The sequence below is a fragment of the Sarcophilus harrisii genome, chromosome 1 (assembly GCF_902635505.1).
Source record: "Sarcophilus harrisii chromosome 1, mSarHar1.11, whole genome shotgun sequence".
In the NCBI taxonomy this organism is placed as follows: domain Eukaryota; kingdom Metazoa; phylum Chordata; class Mammalia; order Dasyuromorphia; family Dasyuridae; genus Sarcophilus; species Sarcophilus harrisii.
Window position 1 is genome coordinate 684,789,167 of NC_045426.1, and position 21,889 is coordinate 684,811,055.

General features: G+C 44.7%; 1 protein-coding gene across 3 annotated transcripts in view; it reads right to left on the bottom strand.

The window, feature by feature from the left end:
- Positions 1-21,889, bottom strand: part of TCTN2 (tectonic family member 2) — a 38,091-nt gene that overhangs the window by 10,923 nt on the left and 5,279 nt on the right. For 2 of the 3 annotated variants that reach the window (XM_031948441.1, XM_031948440.1), the window contains exons 4-14: positions 19,945-20,137; positions 17,373-17,432; positions 13,016-13,116; positions 10,854-11,050; positions 10,469-10,595; positions 9,078-9,219; positions 8,148-8,213; positions 6,318-6,452; positions 5,542-5,619; positions 2,962-3,042; positions 1,485-1,596 (exon numbers count right to left, since the gene is read on the bottom strand). In XM_031948441.1, coding sequence (XP_031804301.1) covers positions 1,485-1,596; positions 2,962-3,042; positions 5,542-5,619; positions 6,318-6,452; positions 8,148-8,213; positions 9,078-9,219; positions 10,469-10,595; positions 10,854-11,050; positions 13,016-13,116; positions 17,373-17,432; positions 19,945-20,137 — 1,292 coding nt within the window. The remainder of the gene's footprint in view (positions 1-1,484; positions 1,597-2,961; positions 3,043-5,541; positions 5,620-6,317; positions 6,453-8,147; positions 8,214-9,077; positions 9,220-10,468; positions 10,596-10,853; positions 11,051-13,015; positions 13,117-17,372; positions 17,433-19,944; positions 20,138-21,889) is intronic. The other variant, XM_031948439.1, reaches the window with a different exon arrangement.

Sequence of the window (21,889 nt, forward strand, 5' to 3'; positions counted from 1 at the left end):
GAATGTTCTCTCATTTTTCTTTTTGTTACAAGGGATGATAAGGAGGGGAGGGGAGAGACAGTGGTAGTAGAATCTGCTTGGATGGAGGGTGGGAGGGTGAAGGAGGAATCAAGAGTAAACTTGGAGTTGCAAACGTGTCGCAAAAGTGAATGTTAGAACACTTGGTCCACAGATGCTAGAATCAGAGAAGACCCCTAGATGCTAGAATGCTAGAACATTGGAAAATATAGCACAGAATGTGAGCACTTGAAGGGAGCTCAAGGTCACCTAATCCGCTCTTCACATTTGAAAAAGGGGGAAACTGAGGCCATCAACAGATAGAGAAACTGGGAAGAGGGCAACTTTGGAGAAAACGAGGATGAATAGTTTGCAAGACCCTCTCTGTTTTTTCTGGCATCTAAGCAAAAGACATATCCTTGGTAAACAGGCCATTCCAGTCTCCAAAAGTAAATCTCATGCGACTCTTCATGAGCCCATTGAGGGTTTTCTTGGCAAAGATACTGGAGCATTTTTTGCCGATTCCTTCTCCAGCTCATTAGGCAGATGAGGAAACTGACTGGGCAGGCTGACTTGCCCAGGTCTGAGGTTACCTTTGAACTTGGGTCCTCCTGACCCCAGGGCTGATGCTCTTCCCCACTGGGCCACGTCACTGCCCCAAGAGATGATGCAGACCTCCCTTCCTTCAGGATACCCTATGGAGCCGGAGGGTAAAATTCTGCATTCTATGCAGTGAAGTGACCTGGACTCTGACCCAGCACACGGAAATGCTTCGCCCCAGCTCTCCTTCCATTCAAAGCCTATTGTCTCTTATCTCACCCTCTTGTCTTTGGGCAACTCCCTGTGGCCTCTGTGCCCGCCTTTGGAAAAGGTGCTCACAGATAAAAGATCTGTGGATAGTCTCAATCAACCACAGCATATGCTTAATGACTTCCTGAAGGCTGCTGGGCAGGATGCCATCTGGGTCCCAAGGAATGACCCGGAAAGCCCAGTGGGAAGGTCAGCACCACACCGGTGACCAATACCAAAAGAGGGTTGGTGTGATGTTGGCTATAAAGGGGCACTTCTCAGCCAACAGATGTTTCAGAAATCTTATTTATGCAAACCTAGAAACACCAAGAAACTGCTCTACAAATGTGTGTCTCTGCTATGTAAGTCGTGGTTCCCCTTATCTTGGCTACATTTCAGAGATTCTGGTTTCACAACACAGGCTCACAGACTTGGAGCTGGAAGGAACCTTGGAGATCATCTGATACAATATCATCATTTGAAAGATGAGGAAACTGAAGTCCAGAGAGGCTCCTGGGGCTCCCAAGACCCCCCTCGTAGAGCGAGGACAGAATGAGAACCGAGCTCCTCAGACTCCCAAAAAGCTTTGTTTCCACCCCATCACGGCCTGTCTTCCATTACGAATTAAGTTTCACATCACTCCCTCAGAACATCTCAGCAGCAACCCCTCCTCCCAGTGCACTGACTTCCCTTCTCACCTGAGGTGGGTACAATTTTCATCAATGGCAACCTCCCAGAGGCATCCAGATACAGCGTCTTCTCCAAACAAAACCGGGCTGGTTTCCATCTCCGTGCACAGCCCGCTGCCAACTCCAAAACAAAGGTACCGTTAAGTCAAGGTGACTTTCTTTGGCACAAGCTTTGATTCGCTTTTCTCTTAACAAGAAACAGGGTTCCAGATTTTTCCCAAACACGGCGGCTCAGAGGGCCCCACGGATCCAGTGAACTTTTCAGCACTGACACAAGCTGAGGCAGAGCCCGCACCTGGGCAGAGGAGCTGGGATGCCATGAAGGGCCTTTTCTCCAAGGACAAGATGTAGGCTCAGCCAGCGGAGAGCAATACAGGAGGGACAGAGCTGGGCCCTCCTGCCAAGGAGGGACGGCCCCAGGGCAGGCTGCACCCACCAATGACAGACGTGCGTCAGAAATCTCCCGTTGCCCCTTTCCAAACCAAATCCTGATGATCTATCCGTTAGTAATCACCTACTAAGTGCCTATGACTATGTGCCAAGCACTGTTCGGTGCTGGGGATACAAATATTAGAATTCAAATAAGCCTTGGCCTCAAGGATTTTGCATTCCACTGAAGAATGAAATGTATACAGATAATTAATCAATCAACAAGCATTTATTAAACACCTACTATGGCTAAGTGTGGGAGATACAAATACAAAGAAAAACAAAACAATTCCTACTCTAAAGAAATGTCCTTGTATCACTTTTATTATCTGCATATATATATGTATCTTTCATTAGAATGCAGGTTCCCTGAGAGCAGAGATTATCTCAATTTTGTCTTTGAACGTCCCCAGCACCAACACTTGCCTAGAACACAGGAGGAGTATAGATGCTTAAGTATCGATTTATTCACTAATAGATCCTTCCTTCCAACTAACCAACTAACGTACACATAAACTCAGTCTGGGAGTATACAGGATGGTCTGCACCCATAAGCCCCCACTTCTGCAACGAAGGCAGGGAAATAGATTTTCTCCTCTCTTCCCTGGGACCAAGACCAACCATTTAGAATTATATTTTAAATATCAAAAGAGATGCTCACATCTCTTTAGCTTGTATTCACAGAAAAATAAATTCAAGATGTATATAAAATAAATACAATGAGCCTAGGGGGCAAGGACCTACCAGCTAGAAAGATGGAGGAAGTAGTCCCTGAGCTAACTACTGAAAAGAGACAGGAGTTCTACCAGGGGAGGAAAGAGAACACTTCCCACAGGAGGGACTTCCTATGCAAAAGCGGGAGGCCAGGAAATCAAATCTCATGCCTGGGGAGCTCCACAGGCCAGCTTAGGTGGAGGAACCATCACGATAACTCCAAACATCATCGCAGGCCTAAGGAGTAAACTGCAGGAGCAAAAGTAAATGGAGGGACTGGGTTTAGAGCTGCCTCTAATTGTAACGAGAAATGAGGGAACGATAACAAAGAAACCACGCTTACCTGGCCGCCAAAGGTTTATCGTGGAGACGTTCTCAGCACTTGCGACATTCAGGGCTCTCACAGGCTTGCCAGGGTGGTAACCTAGACATGAGCACAGACAGTAGGAGACCTAATGGACCTTTCTTCTCCTGAGATGAGAACAGACCGCAGGGGCAAGGGCCCGAGGGGCGTCTCGGCCCCTGCCCCCCGACAGCTCCGTGACACTGGGCGTGGCTCTCAGCGAGGAGACAGAGGGAGCTCCCAAAAAGCCAACCCAGGACATTTGGCCGGCAGAGGCATGAGGAGGGCAGAGCAGGAGATGGGCACTTTGGCACTCTTAAGTGGGCACAGCACAGCCCACGAGCGGCAACACTGATAACCAGGATCTCTCTTCCAAGGCTTGTTTCAGAGACGCTATGAGGCAGGCAACAGGGAGGGACCACTGGGCCTGGAGTTGGGAGGTCCTGAGTTCAAATCCAGCCTCAGACCCTCACAAGCTGTGAGACCCTAGCCAAGTCACTTCACCCTGTTTGCCTCGGTTTCCTCCTCTGTAACGTAGAGACCATAATAGCGCCTCCCTGCCAGGGTAGTTGTGAGGAAAAGGCAAGGGAAGCCTGGCACAACTAGGTGGCCCATGATCCGAGTGCCAGGCCTGGAGTCAGGAAAACTCCTAAATTCAAATCCAGTCTCAGAGCCTTATAGCAGGGTGAGGCTGCCCACGTCACTTTGATGCGGGAAAGATTCCAATCTTTGATTCCCAACCCCCTTAGCTAATGTAAATTACCCTTTGACTCACAAATCCTGGTCCCTTTGAATTCCAATAGAAGGTCCTGGCCTGTCCCAGCCCCACCCGGATCTGAGCCAACTTTGGGGCTACACCCCAAAGCCCCTCGAGCTAAGTCTCCGACTTAAAAGGACCACACTGGGAACCCCTCTTTGCAGAGATTCCAAACATGGTCGCCATGTGAGGACCCTCTGTCCACTGGACCCTCTGTCCGGTGCCCTCCTTATCTCTACTTTCACCTATCTCCTACTTCTAAACTCAGTAATAAACCTCTTTTATTAATCTAGCTCTCTGGGCCAATAAATGCTTTTATTGGGAATCCGCGCCGCTACTAGACCTCATATACCGCCGTATCCTTGTGCCGAATCCAAGGGGGTTGCAGGGGAACTCTGTTTGACTCCCTGTACCCCAAACCTGCCACTAGACCTTAACTAAACCCTAATTTCATTTAGGTACCCCAAATGTAGACCTCAACATGTGGTCTACACCTCAACATTTGGTTCCAGACCTCAACAACTTCACCTCTGTCCACCTCAGTTTCCCAACTGTAAAACGGAGATCATAACCGAGTTGTTGTGGGGACGCAATGAGATGTGTACTAGAGGTGTGGTTAGTACTTAAGGATGCCCCACACACACACACACTGCAAAACACATCCCTCCTAACTCACAGGAGCTGGATCTAGCTGGAAAGGCCCCCCGGAGGGGGGGGGGGGTGGGGAGACTGGGGGGGAAGCCCTGAGACCAGAGAGATTCCATGCATCACCCAGAGTCACACCCCAAGGAGGGTCTGATCGGTCTGAGGTGGGACTGGGACACAGCTCCTCCCGGCCACACGGGCCCTCCCCAGCCTGAGGCTCCTGAATGTGGCCACAGAGCTCAGGGAGGGCACCTCGCCCACAGAGACACCGTCCCTCCCTGCATCCCACAGTGACACTTGCCAGCCTGGTGGCACTTGCCCAGCTGGGGATTACTATTCTCTGCAACGCAGACTGACCCTTAGCGAGCTGGACAGAAGGCCACGGAGAGGGTCTAAGCTTAGGGCTGGAGAGGGTCAGAGAGGCCGGGGAGTCCATCGCCTCCACTTCAACACAGACAAGAACCAGAAGTCCAGAAGGAACAGTGTCCCGGAGGTGCCATGAGACAGAACCAAGACCCCTACCTACAAATCCAAGGGTCTCCCCACAGCTTCCAGAGAGAACACTGAGCCCCACTCCCAGCCCAACGTTCTGAGGACCGTGGAACTGGATTTTAAAACAGGCGAGCAAAAGATCACGCAAAGGTTTATCAGCATATAAAAAGAGCCAAGTGTGGCTGTACCACTTCTGGAAAAGTTTGTATTTCCTAACAGGTAAGAATCACATTTGTCTTTCTATTGATCCATAGATTAAATAAAGAAGAAAGATTTGAATCCACTGATAGCACTCCAAGAAAGGCCATATGAGGAAAAGCATATATAGTCTCAATGGAGAATTAAAAAAAAAATTAAAGCACAAAGGCACAAAACAAAATTGATGACTGTCTTTATTCTGAAGATTGGAGGGGCAGACCACAGAATAATCCCCTGGGGCCCTGAACCCTTATGTGACCTGCTCAGGGTCAGTGAGCCACAATATGGCGCTGCCTTTTGCTGCGCCAAGCTGCCTCTCCCCCTCCAACTTCACAGAGTAGTCATATTTAACTTCTGGGTTTCTATGCTTCAAAGAAATGAAAGGCTTGGCTGATTTCAGGCTTCGGGAGGGCAGGGAAAGTAATTTTTCTTAAACATCAATTCTTGATTTTTTTTTTATCAAAGAAATTAAAGCCTAACCATCTTACCTGGATTTCCAGATCGCTTCAAGCCCTCCGTAGCATTGAAGGTTAAAAATGTTACTTTAAATCTCTGTGTCAATGTTCCTAGAAATAAAACAATAACAACAAATATAACAAGTACTATTAATTTCCTTGGGGGAATAATGGATCCATCCTGTTTCTCAGATTTTTTAGAAATGTATTTTATTCTAAACATTTTTTCTTGATGTGTTCTGCTTTTATTTAACACCTTCATTTCAAAAAGTATCTTTCCCCTTCCTCCAAATACATCATGACCCTCCCCAGAATCATCCCTTGGTACAAAGATAAAAAAGAAAGGAGAGAAAAAGTAATTAGCAAAACTAACCAACACAAATCGAATCGAGGAGTATATGTGCTATTCCACACCCACAGGCTTTCACTTCTGCAAAGAGATAAAGATTTTCTCCTCTTGAGGCAGCTAAGTGGCACAGTAGACAGAGTACCAGCTCTCAAGTCAGGGGACCTGAGTTCAAATCTGATCTCAGACACTAAACAACTAAACACTTCCTAGCTGTGTGACCCTGGGCAAGTCACTTAACTCCAATTGCCTAAGCAAAAAAAAATATATATATATTTTTCTCCTCTTTTCTTTGGGACTAAGGTCAACCACTTATCAATTTGAAATATCCGAAAGAGATGCTCACACATCTCTACCTCTGACAGACTTAAATATATGCATGAAACACATAATCACAATATCCCAAAAAGAAAGGAAAAAAACACTCAAAAAAAATCAAATCCTCTGCCCCCCCATGTATTACCTTGCTGGTCAGCATGAATTTTTGCCCAAATGATTCTGACATTTAATTCAGTGATTTTGTTCTCTTTCCATCTGAAAGTATAATGCTCTTCCAAGTGCACGGATTTGAATGTTGGCCCGGGGTGAAGAATTGTTTCTGTAAACCAATCATAGTCAGTCCTCTGAACACAATTATAAAGTTAGACCAGATTCAAGAGGCCCAGAAAGAACTTTCCTCATTAAATGCAATAATATCACTGAAATGGTTCACAACATAGCATTTTCATTCTTTTTTGTGGTTGTTTGCTTGCATTTTATTTTCTTTCTCATTTTTTCTTTTTGATTTGATTTTTCTTGTGCAGCACAATAATTGTTTAAATAGGTATGCATATTTAATTGTCTAAATTTAATTGTCTAAATATGTATTCATATTTGATATATATCTCTACCATGGTGAACATATATTGGACTACTTGCCAATTGAGGGGAGGGGGAAAAATTGGAACACAAGGTTTTGCAAGGGTTAATATCAAAGAATTATCCATGCATATGTTTTGAAAAATAAAAAATTTTAATAAAAAAAAATCACTAGAAGGGGCAGCTAGATGGTACAGTGGATAGAGCGCTGGCCCTGCAGTCAGGAAGACCTGAGTTCAATCCAACCTCAGACACTTAACAATTTGCCTCCCCAATAATAATAATAATAGTATCACTGAAAGTCTAAGTGACTGAGCTGTCATCATGTTAAGTCACTATTTTAAATGGTGAAAATACAAAGCCAAAAGGGTCAATGCAAAGCAGAGCAGTCAGTCCTCAGCACTGCCCTCTTCTCTGAAGAGTGCTGGGGTTAATTTCAGGGGAGCAGAAGTGTCGAGCTGGAGGGGCCCTCTCAGTTCTTAATGTGACAGAGATGAAAATAAAATTAGGGAACTGAAGGGGCTCTGAGAGCTCTTCTGCTGGAGTCCTTCAGAGAAGGGAAGGTAGCCAAAAGCCACCCAGAGCCCGCAACCATAGCCAGGTCCTTTCCTCTACAGAGCATCTTCTTGTTTAGGGAAGGTGTAACTGATCCCTTCTGCTCCATCCACAAGTCACTCCCAAGGAAAGTCTTTCAATCAAACTTTCCTTATGATAAAGAAAATCCACATCAGAAAGCCTAGGCTGCACTTTACTCTTACACCCCCACATCTCTTGCATGGGGCCAAGGTAGTCTGTAGCTTTTTGCCAAACCAACATATTCAATAGAGTTCGAGAAAATTGTATTTTTACCACCTGTAGCCAGAGAGAGACTATAGAGACTGAATGCAGCTCGAAGCACACTATTTTCACCTCTTTTGTTGTTGGTTTTTTTCTTCTTCCCTTTTTTTTTTTTTTTTTTTTTTTTACTTTTGACCTTATTTTTCTTTCCAAGATGATTAATATGAAAATCTGTTTAAAATGGTTGTACATATATAACCTGTATCAGACTGCTTACTGTCTTAGGGAGGGGGAAGGAAGGAGAAAAAAACTTAAAACTCAAAAATCTTACAAAAACAAATGTTGAAAACTATCTTTACGTGGAATTGTAATTGGAAAAAGTAAAATACTATTGAAATTTTTTTAACGTTATATTTTTATCATCAATCCATCAACAAGCATACAATAAACACCTATTATGTGCCAGGCACTGGGTTAGGTTCTGGGAAGACAGACAACATGAAACTTCCCTCAAGGAAGTTCTATTCTATGCGGACAAAGAGACATCTCCAAAAGTCCCCTATCTAGAATCACTTTCTTTTCAGCTTCTAGTAGAACTTTTAAGGAGATGGGGCCAATGCATTTCTATGAGCAGACAGACATTATCACAGTAAGGTACCTGTGTCATAGATGAACTTGTTTAAAGCCGTTGACTCCTCATAGACCACTTCGGGTACAATCCAGTCTAGGGAAGACAAAATAAGTCACCTCGGTGGGTCTGCAATCATATCCATGCAAAAACTGTCCAAATCATGTTTTCTTTCCTCATAGAGGAAGCCTCTCTTTATTTTACTAACCATGGGATCTGAGGCTGCTCTCCGGCTCTGCCCACCTGAACACATCAAACATGAGCCCTTGGGCTTTCGGTGAGCTGGTCATTCACCCACACCCCAACATAAAAGGGACACAGCTAGGAACAGTCCAGGGCAATGCGCTTTCTGGGGAGAACTGCAGCCGCATTTACTCATTGATTCTATGTTTGTCACGTTTCTCTGTTAAGACATTTCTCCTGGTAGAACCCTTGCCAGCTGGCAGCTTTTGTATCAGTCCTCTCCTTTGGCCCCCCGAGGCCCACGTGGTGGCAGCTACAGCTGCACCAGGATAAGAAGGTTGAGGATGATGACAACAGATCACAGTTACATGGCCCTTTATATTTGTTATCTCATTGGATTGACTAGAGTCAGGAAGATCTGAGTAAAGATTCACCCTCAGGAACTTACTAGCTGTGTGACACTGAGCAGATCACTTAACCTGTCTGCCTCTGCAGCCTCACCTGTAAAAGAAGGCTAATAGTAGCCTCTTTCTCAGAATTGTTAAGTTCAAACAAGATTATATTTGGAAAGTATTTTGCAAGTCTTAAGAACAATATAAATGCTAATAAAATTTAAATTAAAATTATTGAATACTGAAGGCCCTTTTAAATATTTTTTAAAATGAAATGCCTTCCCCAACAGATCACTAAATATGTTCCAACGGTAATATTTTCTGCTATCATGGGGTGATAGTGGAAAAGGACTTTTTTTTCCCTCCTCCCGTAAGTGCAACATACCTTCACCAAGACTGTTTATTAATCTCACTTCACTAATATTTTCCCTTTCTTGATATGTTGTCAAGTTAGTAGCACAGTTTGAATCAAAATTCCGAAGAAAGGCCACAGGAGCCTTTTGAACACACTGTCCCACCAAGGACACCTAGGGACAAGATGAACATGATAAGATTGAAGATCTCCCTTCTTGCCAGCACCAACTCAACTGCCAGTGTTTTGGGGGGGCCTACTCCTTTGGTTAACAGAGAGTTACCAAAGGCCAGCTGGTAGACGGAGGCAGTGACCTTTGCCCATCATTTATTTACTAATCAAGGTGGCAAACTGGCTAAGGAAGAGACTTCATTTTCTCTCTTTTTAAAAAAAATATTTCCACATTATTCACACTGTGAGAAAGAAAAGGGGAAAACCACAAAAAAGAAATAATAAACAAAAAAGATGAAAATAGCATGGCTTCCCTCCGCATCTGTCTCCACAGTTTCTTGTCTGAATGAGAATGGCATTTTCTATCCCAAGTCTTTTGGAAGTGTCTTGGATCCCTGTATTGTTGAGAAGAGCTGATCATCACATAGTGAGAGACCTCATTCTGCAGCCTTTGATGCTCCACAGCCATTACGTCATTTCAGGGCCACGTGAAGGCAGGGGCTGTTCTCGCCATTTAAAGAATCACTCATTCAGACTCGGAGAGATGGGGTAATCTGGGCCACCCAGCACTCAGAAGCATTCTCCTCAAGTCTGACATGGGGAACTGCTGCTGTCTCTCCAACAGGGCAGGGCTGCACTTGAGGAAGGCCTGGGTTCAAATCCAGCCTCGGACACTTGGGAGTGAGCGCACTGGGCGGATTGCGATTCTCAGGGTCTCTAGGTCTCATCTGTAAATGAGGCTGCTCTTCACAACGAACAAGAAAAGTAACATAAACCACTGGCTCCTCATCATGAGAGGTCACAAGGTCAAATGCCTCGCCCAGGCTCTCCCAGCCAGTGAGTGTCCGAGGTCACACTCGACTCCTAGGGGCAGCTGGCAGCTCAGTGATCCTATTTGCCTCAGTTCCTCATCTGCAAAATGGGGACACACTGGAGGGGATATGGCGAACCACTCTGCTAAGAAAACCCATGGATGAGTCCATGGAGATCCACAGAGTCACCTACAAACTCCTGACTCCAGGCCACGGGCTCTGTCTACCGCATGCTGACTCTAAGTGTAGTGAAGTTATTTGGGATGAAATAAAAAAAGGAAGAGAAAAGATGGAAATGGCGGTTCTTTGTGGTCGAGGACTGTTCTATATTTCTTGGCTCCTCGGGGCCTAGCTCACCATCTCCCACATGATGAGTCTTAAAATAAGACTAACTTGGCAGGGAGACCACAGACAGGCACACTAGGAAACAGAAGTCCTGACCTGGGGTATGGTGAAGAATTCATTGTTCGATGTAAGGATTGGTCTGTCTTGCCAATAGCCCAGATCCAACCAGCTGGTGCTACTGCTGTATCTGGGTACCCTGAAGGTGTGCTCTGTCCTCGGTGAACTACAAGTTAAAGAGAAAGAATTATTGCTCACACGTTTAACAAGTAACTGTTCAGCCGAATGTGAGCAGTTTAACATCATTCTTTCCAATGTACAGCACAAGATCAACTCGAACAAACTAAATCATGGCACAAACATTTTTAAGTCAGTGACTTTCGGAAAGGAATCGTACGTCACGGGGACCCGGCACAGTCTGTGACAATCACAAAAGTGCATTCGTTAACATTCAGGCCACTTGGTCCACTGTGTTTCTACTTACATCAAGCCATGGAAGAAATAACCAAGGAAAGGAGTGTTTTCCAGGGAGGACTGAACACACAAGAAGGGGAACAAATCCGACACCTCTTCTGTTACTGGGGTAGAGCACAGGTGGTCAAAAGGCGGATTCACATTTCCACCAAAAACTCCCGTAAAGCAGTGTTCTCTGAATAGGTCCTTTAAATGGGGCGTGCAGTCCTGGGAAGAGGACACAAAAGAGCAGTCGATCTGTGTGCCTGGCTTCTGCCGCTCCCCTCCTCCAGGCCTTCCCAAAAAGGGATGTCCCTGCACCAGGCCCAGACAGCGCTGCTACAGCCACAGGGTGGCTGGACAGTGCCTGTGCCAAGACAGAGAAACCAGGGCAATCCACATTGAACACATTATGAGAGCCAGTTAAGGGGAAGGGGCCACCAAGGGGTTCCTTATGGTTAAATGAGATGTGGCAAATCAATTAGACACAGACACAGGCCCTGCCACGCAGCCTCGATTCAAAGGACCCAGAAATGTAGCAGGAGCCCTAAAACAGCACTGTCTCCCAGGCAAGGAGACTCACTGATCATCATTATGAGGACCCCGAGAAATCACCAAAAACTCAGTTATGTTCCAGAGACTCTCTTTACCAAGATAATGAAATGTTTTGATCAAAATTAGTTACTTAAAAAAAAAAAAAAGTTAACTCTCCATATTTCAAGAATTTGTCATCTGTGATTGTGTTGACCTCGGACGTAAGGGGAACTCCCTGTGTAGAAATTCTCTCTGCTAGTCAGTCAGCCAATAAGCATTTATTAAGAACCTACTATGTATAAAGCAGTGTGTTAAATGTGTTAAATGCTGAGATAAAAACGTAAAAAGGTATTTATAGATACAGCATGCAGCTAATTATGGGCACATTGGAGGTTATCTCTGGGATAAAGGCACCATTAAGGAAGGATATAGGGGAGGGCAGAACAGGCAAGGGTATCAAGGATGGGAAGGGAGGGGGTTCCTGAGCTGAGTCTTGAAGGGATCCAGGGAAGCTAGAAGGCAGAGAAGAGAAGGAAGAGTTTCCCAGGCATTAGAGGCCATCCCACAAGTGGACTAGTGTGACCCGATAGTAAAGGAAACAAGCTAAGTGCAAAAAGAAAAGGAAGGCATGAGGGGCCTGGAATAAGAAGGGGTCTGGTGCCCAACAGAGCACAGGGGTATCTGGTCCTGGGACAAAAAGAGCTGACGTGGTCAGCCCTGAGCTTCAGGCCAGTTCCAGCAGCAGCTGAGTGAGGAGAGCGAGGCAGGGAGGAATGAGCAGGAAGAGGGTTGTCAGGAGGGCCAATGGGGCATGACCAAGGAGAAGCCAAGGAGAAGGGGAAGGAGATGCTGGCAATACAAGGGGGGATGGGAAGCCCCAGGACACCCAATCTGAGAGGCCCAGTGGGCAGCTCGGCAGAGAGCTCAACACAAGAGAAGACCCATGAGTAGGGTGGGAAGTGAAGCAGTCACCAAGGGAGGCAGGTGGGACACCGGGGGAACAATGAAAGAACCCTGCCCCTAGGTGCTTCCATTCTCTGGGGAGGAAGAGCCTTATTCTCCTTCCCCAGGCTCAATGCCTCCACACAGCCCCCACACCATCTCTCCAGGTGATGTCATCAGCTCCCAAGGATCCTATTTAACCACTCTGGGACTCCCCACAGCCATGCGAGGGAAGCACTTAAGAGTTATTATCCCCATCTCAGAAGCTCAGCAAGAGGAGGTGACTTGCCCAGTCACATGCCAGTCAGTGTCAGGAATGGGACTGGAACCCAGGACTTCCCACTCCAAGGCCAGAACTCTTTCCACTACCACAAAGTCTCTCCCTGCATACACTAAGTGCTTAATAAATCTTGCCAGATAAAATCCAGCACCAGGATTACAGAGAAGAAGTCCTGGTCAATGGGAATGGAAGGCCCTTCCCAGAGCTTCTCATGGGTCTGAGGCTAGAAGCAGACCCACAATGTCCAGTTCAGCCCATTTCTCTCCTTGTAAACTAACCTGAGAGCTCCAGAAACCAAGAGATTTTGTTTGAAATAATACACGCCAGTTCATATCAAGGGATTCATGAGGGCTGCTTGTTGGCACAGTGCCAGAGGACCTGGCATCCTGGCAATGACACCGGCTTCCACACCCGCCCCTGCTGGGGGAAGTCTATACCTGGTCACAGCAGCACTGGACATCACAGGCCCCAATGAACAAGTCACAGGGGCAGGGGCCGAGGGGCTGATACACCTGGTTGGGGATGATGGTGGCGTTCTCTGAAAAGGCAGGAAGAAAGAGAAGGTGAGGCCTTTAAAGGACTGCCAGAGAAACTGATGCTGCCACAACTCTGGCAGTGTCACAGGTCACCAATGAATAGATCTCCAAGCAATCCAGTGCCCGCCCAGATGCCACAAACCCGCCATGGATCCCAGAGCATGGATAATATTAATATGGGCTAGCGAGGCCCAGCAGACTCCCAGGAAAACCCAAGTCACTTTTGGGAGAGAAACTTTTAGCTCCACTCTCCAGGGGAAGAAATTCTAATGCATGCATAGCCAGCATTTTTGCAGCAAATTAGATGCATCTCTTCCAACTTTCTAGGCTCCCGTATCCACCAAAGCAAAAGTCCTGCCTCTCCCATTTCTGCAACAATGGTTCATTTTTTTTAATCTTTCAAGATAATTACATTTCTGCTGAATCAGATAAAGTACAGATGCTGTAAAATTTCAGGTAGGTTATTTTGAATTAATTCCACCACAGATCATAGTTAATAATGCTATATAGCCCAACATCTAATCCCCACCATCCAGAAACTCCAAGTTTTGATAATGTGATTCTGAGTCAGTGGTTGATGGTTTGACAAATACTTTGGTCATTAATGAGGTAATGGCTTGAAATTTGGTTTATTATCAATCCAATCACCAACCAAAAGTTGTGATCCCTACCTATTAAATTCCCACCACGAACTAGACTCTTTATTAGGCACCAGGGATACAAAGACAAAATGGAGGCCGTCCCTGCTCCTGCTTACATTCTCTTGGGGGACATGACACATTCACAGATAAGTAAATACAAGCTATATTCCAAGTAAATACAAAGTGATTGGGGAGTATGGAGGGAAGGGGTACTAATAACTGGGAGAACCATAAAAGACATTCTTGGAGGAGGTAGCACTTGGGTAAATCTCAAAGGGAGTTAGGAATTCTAAGAGACCAATGTGGAAAAGGGCATTCCAAACATGAAGAACTGAAAAATGTAATGCACAACCAGCACACTGAGTAGGACGGTTTGGCTGAAATAGTGCGTGAAGGAAAGAAGTGGGGGATACAAGTCTGAAGAGCTAGGATAGAAGCCTGGATGAAAGGTTTCAGATGGTGAACAGAGCCATCTATATGTCAAGGCCAATGGGCTAGCTTGTTTCATGGATGTGGTCCATCCTATGCTCTAGGAACATTAATTTGGCAGCTGTGCAGAGAACAGCCTGGAGAGGGGACAGCCTGGAGACAAGCAGACCAATCAGGAGGCTGCTCAAAGAGCCAAGTGAGAGGTAATGCGACCTGAGCTAGTATGGCTGTGCTGTGAGTGGAAAGAAGGGGATGGATTCAAGAGATTTTAGAAAGGTACAATCAACAAGACTTGGTAATTGATGGTATACAAGGTGTGGAAGGGCACAAGAAGTGAAGAATGACTCCATTTGGCAGAGTTGGGTGACTAGAAGAATAGCAATACTCTGGACTGAAATACGGAAAGTAGAAAGAAAGGAGAGCTTAGAAAGGAAACACGTTATAGTCGTGTTGTTGAGTTTGAGATGCCTATGGGACTAGCAGGTGGAGCTATCCAGAAGACACAAGTAGAAATAGGGAATGGATCTCAGGAGAAGGGAGAAAGCTGGTAAGAGAGATTGGGGAACCATCTGCTTAGCAATAATAATCACACCCCTGGGAGCTGATGAGATCACCTGGACTCTGGGGCCTAGAAAAAAAGAGAAAAGAGGGTTTGAGGCAATGGGATTCTAAGTGGTTCCTATTTATTCAGGGACTTTTTCGCTTTTTGGAAGAGACGTTAAATCTCCTTAACAAGTCCTTTTCCCCACTTTACCTCCCATAACTTGTCAGGTATCAGTTTTTGAATTCTTTAGTTATGAAAGATCTTTCCGACTAAGGAATTCAGACACCTTGTCCCACATATTGAAGATTTTAAATCTTACAGAAGGTATTCTATAGTCATATTTGTGTAGGTCTTGTTGACAAAATTAGGTCTACAGGTCCACCTTACAAGGTGGGCACAATATCCCCAAGTTGGAGAGTGGCCAAGCAACAAAAGATGCTTTTTTAATGTGACTGTTTAATGGACATTTCTTCTGATGATTTTTCTCATTTTCTGTAACATGGAGGAAGAGTCAAAACCTCCATTGTCCAATGACCTCTCAGTGAGCACATTTTCCAGCTCAAGGGAATGGAATTTTCAGGCCCAGTACATGTATGTAGTCACATGGTTCCAGTCTGGGCCACTGGTGGCCAAAAACTCAGATATAGACATTGTTCAAGGTTCAGTCGTGTTCTTGGTTCCACTTTTGGAGCAGAGCTAGAAAATAATTACTCTCCAATGGGCAGAGAAGCCAGCACCTCCCGTGTGCAAGCCACCACACTGGTGTTGAGGAAACAAAAGTATTTCTTTCAAGGAATTTCTAGTTTCCTAACAAGCTTTACGATGGGGAAGACAGCAAGCTGAAAGTAATGGGGCCTGCAGAATAACTTAAATCATGGGAAAAGAACACACCTGTTTGTTTCTGATAAAGGTTTCATTTCTAAAATGTATAAAGAACAGTGTCAAATTTATAAGAATACAAGTCATTCCCCAACTGATAAATATGGTCAAAGGATATAAACAGACAATTTTCAGATGAAGAAATTAAAGTCATCTATACTCATATGAAAAAAATGCTCTAAATCACTATTGATTAAAGAAATACAAATTAAAATAACTCTGAGGTACCACTAAACACCTCTCAGATTGGCTAACATGATAGGAAAAGACTATAATGAATGTTGGAGGAGATGTGGGAAAATTGGGACACTAATGCATTGTTGGTGGAGTTCTGGACTGATCCAAGCACTCTGGAGAGCAATTTGGAACTATGCCCAAAGGGCTATAAACAGAGCATAACTCTAACCCTAACCCTAACCCTTTGACCCAGGAGTGCCACTAATGGGTCTGTATTCCAAGGAAATCATAAAGAAGGGAAAAGGACCCACATGTGTAAAAATCTTTGTAGCAGCTCTTTTTGTGGTGGCAAAGAATTGGAAAGGGAGTGGATGCCCATCAACTGGGGAATGGCTGAACAAGTTGTGGTATATGAAGGCAATGGACTATTGTTCTATAAAAAGTGATGGACAAGCTGATTTTAGAAAAGCCTGGAAAGATTTAGAAGAACTGATGCTGAGCGAAACCAGCAGAATCAAGAGTACATTGCACACAATAACAGCAAGATTGTGTGACGATCAACTATGAAAGACTCAGTTCTTCTCTGTAGTTCATTAATCCAAAGCAATCTCAATAGATTTTTGAACAGAAAATGCCATCTGCATCCAGAAAAAAGAACTATGGAGACTGAATGTAAATCAACACATGCTATGTTCACTTCTTTTTGCTGTTTTTTTTTTTTTATCTCTCCCATCACTTTCCCCTTTTGTTCTGATTTTTCTTTCCCAACATGATTCATAAAGCAATGTGTATTAATAATAAATAATTTTTAAAGTTTTTAAAAAGCAATAAATAAATAAAATTTTAAAAACAAACAAACACATTCCTGTTGCTCCTTCTTAGGGAAGAACAAAGGCAAACTTCTGATTCCCTGGGATAGTCAGAGGAGGCAGCCCAATATATGAAAGCAGGGGGCATAGTGAACTTTGTCAGCCTCTGTTCTGAAAGGAAGGTTCTTACCTTTTCCAAAGTCTTAATGCCCAAAGCAAACTAGTCAGCAACAGGGAGCATAGGGTTTGGCCCTGGAGGGCCTGGCTTCAAATCTCACTTCCTGTCCTTTCTTCTCCATGGGACCCCAGGTCACTACATCCTGTTGAGCCTCAGTTTCCTGCTCTCTGGGAGAGGGACTTAAGCCTCGATGGTCTGGGAGGTCTCTTCAAGCTCTTGACTAGTAACATTCTATGAGCTAAGTGCATACATTACCTGAACTACTTTTAACATCATAAGACTGAAAACAAACTATAAAAACAGCAGCTAATTTTAGTCTATAATACACATGACACCATAGAGTAGAACCAGACTATATTAATGGCAGGCAGGGGGGGTGGGGGGGAAGGAGCAGGTTGACACCCTCAGTACAAATCATGGAGCAGTGAGGGAGAGACCTTACAGTCAGAATGTGGGCCCCACCCAGGCCATCTGTGGCCACACAGGGTCCTGGGAAACCGGCTCTCCCATGTCAGGGACAGACAGATGACCGCCTCCCCAGCGCCTCCTTCAGAAACTTACTTCTTCTCAACCGCTATGATGTCCTAAACATACCACATACCTCCTGTCTTTCTTTTCATCTTTTTCTTTGTCCTGTTTTCTCTTTTACTGGTTGCAAAACCTTCATGGGGTCAGAGTCAACAGCTCACAATTACTACCATGAACACATCCAGGGTCACTGTTCTGGCTTGGGGTGCTCCCTACTGCTGACTTGGGTGGGGTTTGGGGGCTCAATGAGAGGCTGGGGGCAGGAGTGGGAGGGCTGAGAGTGGGGGCCCCCAAGGCACACTCCGGAGCCTTAGAGGCTGGTGCTTGTCTCTGGAGATGAGCCTCCCAGGATGTGTCTGAGAGCTAGAGATGCTTAGAAATGAACAAGTGCTTTCAATTCTAGGTTACAAGGAGTGAAACTTCTAGTAATAATGTGCTTAGAACACCTTAAGTTTATAAAAAGAGGAAAACAGGATCCAGTTCCTTAGATCACCTCCAGATATATTCAGAGCTAACTAAAAAAGGTGTTCTCTTACCCAAACAACAAATATTTATTAAGCACCTACTATGTATCAGGCTGACTTTACTAAATTCTGGGGATAGAAAGAAAAATAAAAAAAAATTTAAAAAACAGTTCCTGCCGTTCAATATTACAACCAGGATGTGCTGGTAAATGTTTAACAACTAGCTTGGGGAAGATTGGGGGGTGGGGAGGAGAAAGTGTGAAGGACAAGGAAGGTTTGCCCAGACTATTTAAGTTTAACCTACATTATTAAAAATTTTGTACATTATTTTCTTATTAAGTCTAGACAATCTATAAGCAATAAATCAGACCTTGATTTATAGCATTTACTGATTTCCAAGGTGTAAATGTTCACATTAAAAATTTAACAATCGACTCTCTAGTTGGTATAAAATAGCTTGAGCACATCATCAGCTACAAGTAAATAATTAAATTAAGCTAAATTAAAATATTTATGAAGCAATCAATAAGCATTTATTAAAAGCCTACTGTATGCCAGATACACTCATGTTGGGAAGTCACAAAAGAAAGGACATCAGAGTAATAAAAATTTTTTGGTCCAGACCAGTGATTTTATCAATCTATAAGTAGCTTAGTAAGAAATCATACAGATTGATAATTGTGTGGCTACCCAGAGGCTTACGACAGCTGTCTAGATCACTAAATAATATCCCCAAAGGTCAGATGGCAGAGACAGCATTGGAACCTGATGCTACAAACACCACGATGCTTCTCAAGAGTAACATCTTTTTCTCTCCTTCACCTAAGAAATTAAAGGCAATGATGGTGTCCCTAAAACTGTCCCACTGCTTTTCCAGGGCCAGGAGATCCTTATATACCTCAACAACACTACTATATGATGATCAATTCTGATGGACCTGGCCATCCTCAGCAATGAGATGAACCAAATCAGTTCCAATGGAGCAGTAAGGAACTGAACCAGCTACGCCCAGCGAAAGAACTCTGGGAGATGACTAAGAACCATTACATTGAATTCCCAATCCCTACATTTTTGCCCACCTGCATTTTGGATTTCCTTCACAGGCTAATTGTACAATATTTCAGAGTCTGATTCTTTTTGTACAGCAAAATAACGGTTTGGTCATGAATACTTATTGTGTAGCTAATTTATATTTTAATATATTTAACATCTACTGGTCATCCTGCCATCTAGGGGAGGGGGTGGGGGGAAGGAGGGGAAAAATTGGAACAAGAGGTTTGGCAATTGTCAATGCTGTAAAATTACCCATGCATAGAACTTGTACATAAAAAGCTAAGGGAAAAAAAAAAAAGAAAAAAGAAAAAGAGCTTAGATCTCTTCAACAATGAGATGAATCAAATCAGTTCCATTTGTTCAATAATGAAGAGAACCAGCTTCACCCAGCAAAAGAACTCTGGGAAATGAGTGTGAACCACTACATAGCATTTCTACTCTCTCTGTTTTTATCTGTTTGCATTTTTTTATTTCCTTCTCAGGTTAATTTTACCTTATTTCTAAGTCCAAATTTTCTTGTACAGGAAAATAACTGTATGGATATGTATACATATATTGTATTTAATGTATACTTTAACATATTTAACATGTATTGGTCTACCTGCTATCTGGGGGAGTGCGTGGGGGGAAAGAGGGGGAAAACTGGAACAAAAGGTTTTGCAATTGTTAATGCTGAACAATTACCCATGCATATATCTTATGAATAAGAAGCCATAATAATAAAAAAAAAGAAAGAAAGAAAAGAAAAAATAAATAAAAAATAAATAAAGTACCCAGAGTGCTAACTTGGTCATCACATTTCCCTGTTGAATAAAATCTATTTCTATCCAAAAAAAAAAAAAAACTTTCCCACTGCTTTTTAAAGGGGGTCTTAAATCATTACTCATTCCTACTGATACCACAGGCCCTCATTTATTAGTTCCAAACCTGGGCTTTCTCCTCAGGTACACATAAAATTGGTGGGTTTTCTAATGAGACTTTGTGTAAGTCTTGCATACTTGGTCTTTTTATCTCCCTCACACCCACATGCACAAAGCAAATAGCCAATTCACAGTATCAAAAAACCAATAAAATGAGATTCTCAGAAAGCTTTTCTTGCTTCTTTGGGCATGTGGTTACAATACTTACCTGACACATTCTGGGCAAAGGAAGTATTCGGGTAGATCTCAACTTGGATGAGTAAGTGTGCCAAACAGGAGGAGTTGCGGGAGGCAGAAACCAGAAGTGTTTCAACAATACAGGGATACTCAGAGAAGAAATCGGTCTCTGAGACACACGGCTGCAAATCGCCATCCAATCTTACGGTCACTTCTGAGCCCCTCTGGGGAAAAGAAAAGTCTCATCTCACTTAGAAAAAACATTTATAATCCCAAATAGCCTCCACACAAAGGAAGCCCCTGGACAGCCCCAGCTGCTTCTCCCGGGCTGTTTGTTTCATCACTGAGGGAACTCCCTCTGACTATCCAGAAGACAACCTAGATTTGATTTGTAAGTCCCAGGTAGTTGTTAGAGGCTCAGACTTGCCCGGGCCATGACCGGCTTCCACCCCTTGGGCCGGACCTCCAAACAATCTGAGACTGCACATGACTATTCCTGTTTTTACAGATGCCTCAGACACTAAGCATCAGAGCCAAGACCCAAGAGGGGCAGGCCTCGGTGACTTCCTCTGCAAAAACGCAGGGTGGAACTCACTGGTCTCAGATCTGATGCTCCCCATGACCCTGGGACCACATATTTCTTGCTGTCAGGTCAATACCTTCTCTGGTCTCCGGCACAATCCAGAAATGAGGTGGGAGGAGCTGAGGATCTCAAACTCTCTTTTTCATCTTTAAAATTCTCTCACTGCCAGCACAGGCCTTCATCCTGGAAGGGCCTCTAGGGATCAGTCATCTGAATTAACACCCATTTTACAGATGAAAAAGCTGAGACTCCAAGCAGTGACTTGACTTGCCCAAAGTCACACAGGTCATTCTGGCCAGGGTGGGGAGCACCAGGACTATCTCATTTTCAGAGAGAGGAAAGACTCCAAAGCACCAAGATCAGAAGTCCTGGAGGTGGGCCCTGTGCCCATGCTAAGTCTACTCTCTCCCCACTTTGCCCCGATGGCATAAGCATGTCTGGCCCCACATTCAGCCCCCTTTTCATAATGCCCAGATCTTCACAGCAAGCCCCGCTGGGCTAGGACTGCAAGGACTGCAGGGGCTCGCCCCAGGCCACCAAGGGGAGGTCAGCCTCCTCCCTTTATAGAGAAGGACGCCAAATCCCAGAGAGGGGGAAAGGGAGTTGTTCAGGGTCACAGAGGGAGTGATTCAAACTCCAGTCTTGTGATTCCAAGTTCTCCATTCCCCCTCTTACATCCCTGCTTCCCACCCCCACCAGATCCTAGAAGACTGACCCTGAGATCTCTATGAAGAATGAATCAGCAAGTTTGTCTCAATGGCTTGGTGTCCTACAAAGTCCCAGGTTCAAATCGTACCCTGGATACTTTCTGGCTGTGACTTCATTTTAGGGGCCTCAGTTACATGTTTGCCTCCCAGACTCATCCAAAGAAAGTGCTCTGTAAATCAGTGAGCTCTAGAGAAGCCTGACTTTTAACTGCCCTTCTCACCACACCTGTGGGTCCTTTCACTCCACAAGTATTTACCAACAAACATTTCTTACCCTTAGAGAGGCTACAATCTATTGGGGGGACTAGAGAGACTAGAAAGCAAATGTCAAGCACAGTCAGTGCAGAGTCATTTGGGGAGGAGAGGGACACGGTCCTGGGGCCCAGCTCTAAAGGAAGCTAAGGCTCCTGGGAGAGCAAGGTGAGGTAGGAGTGCTCAGGCCACAGGCAGAGGACGCAAGGGGCCAGGCTGGCTGGAACACGGGTGGGTGCACAGGGCCAGGCCAGAGCAAGGCACAAAGGGCTGTAAATGGCACAGAGAGCTAATGGAAAATGGAGGGCAAGGGGTGGTGCAGTGGCTAGCGCACCAGGGCAAGAGCCAAGGCCTGAGTGCAAACCTGGCCCCAGATACTTCCTGCTGGGTGAGCCTCAGCAGGTCACTGCACCCTCAGTTTCCTCCTCTGTCAG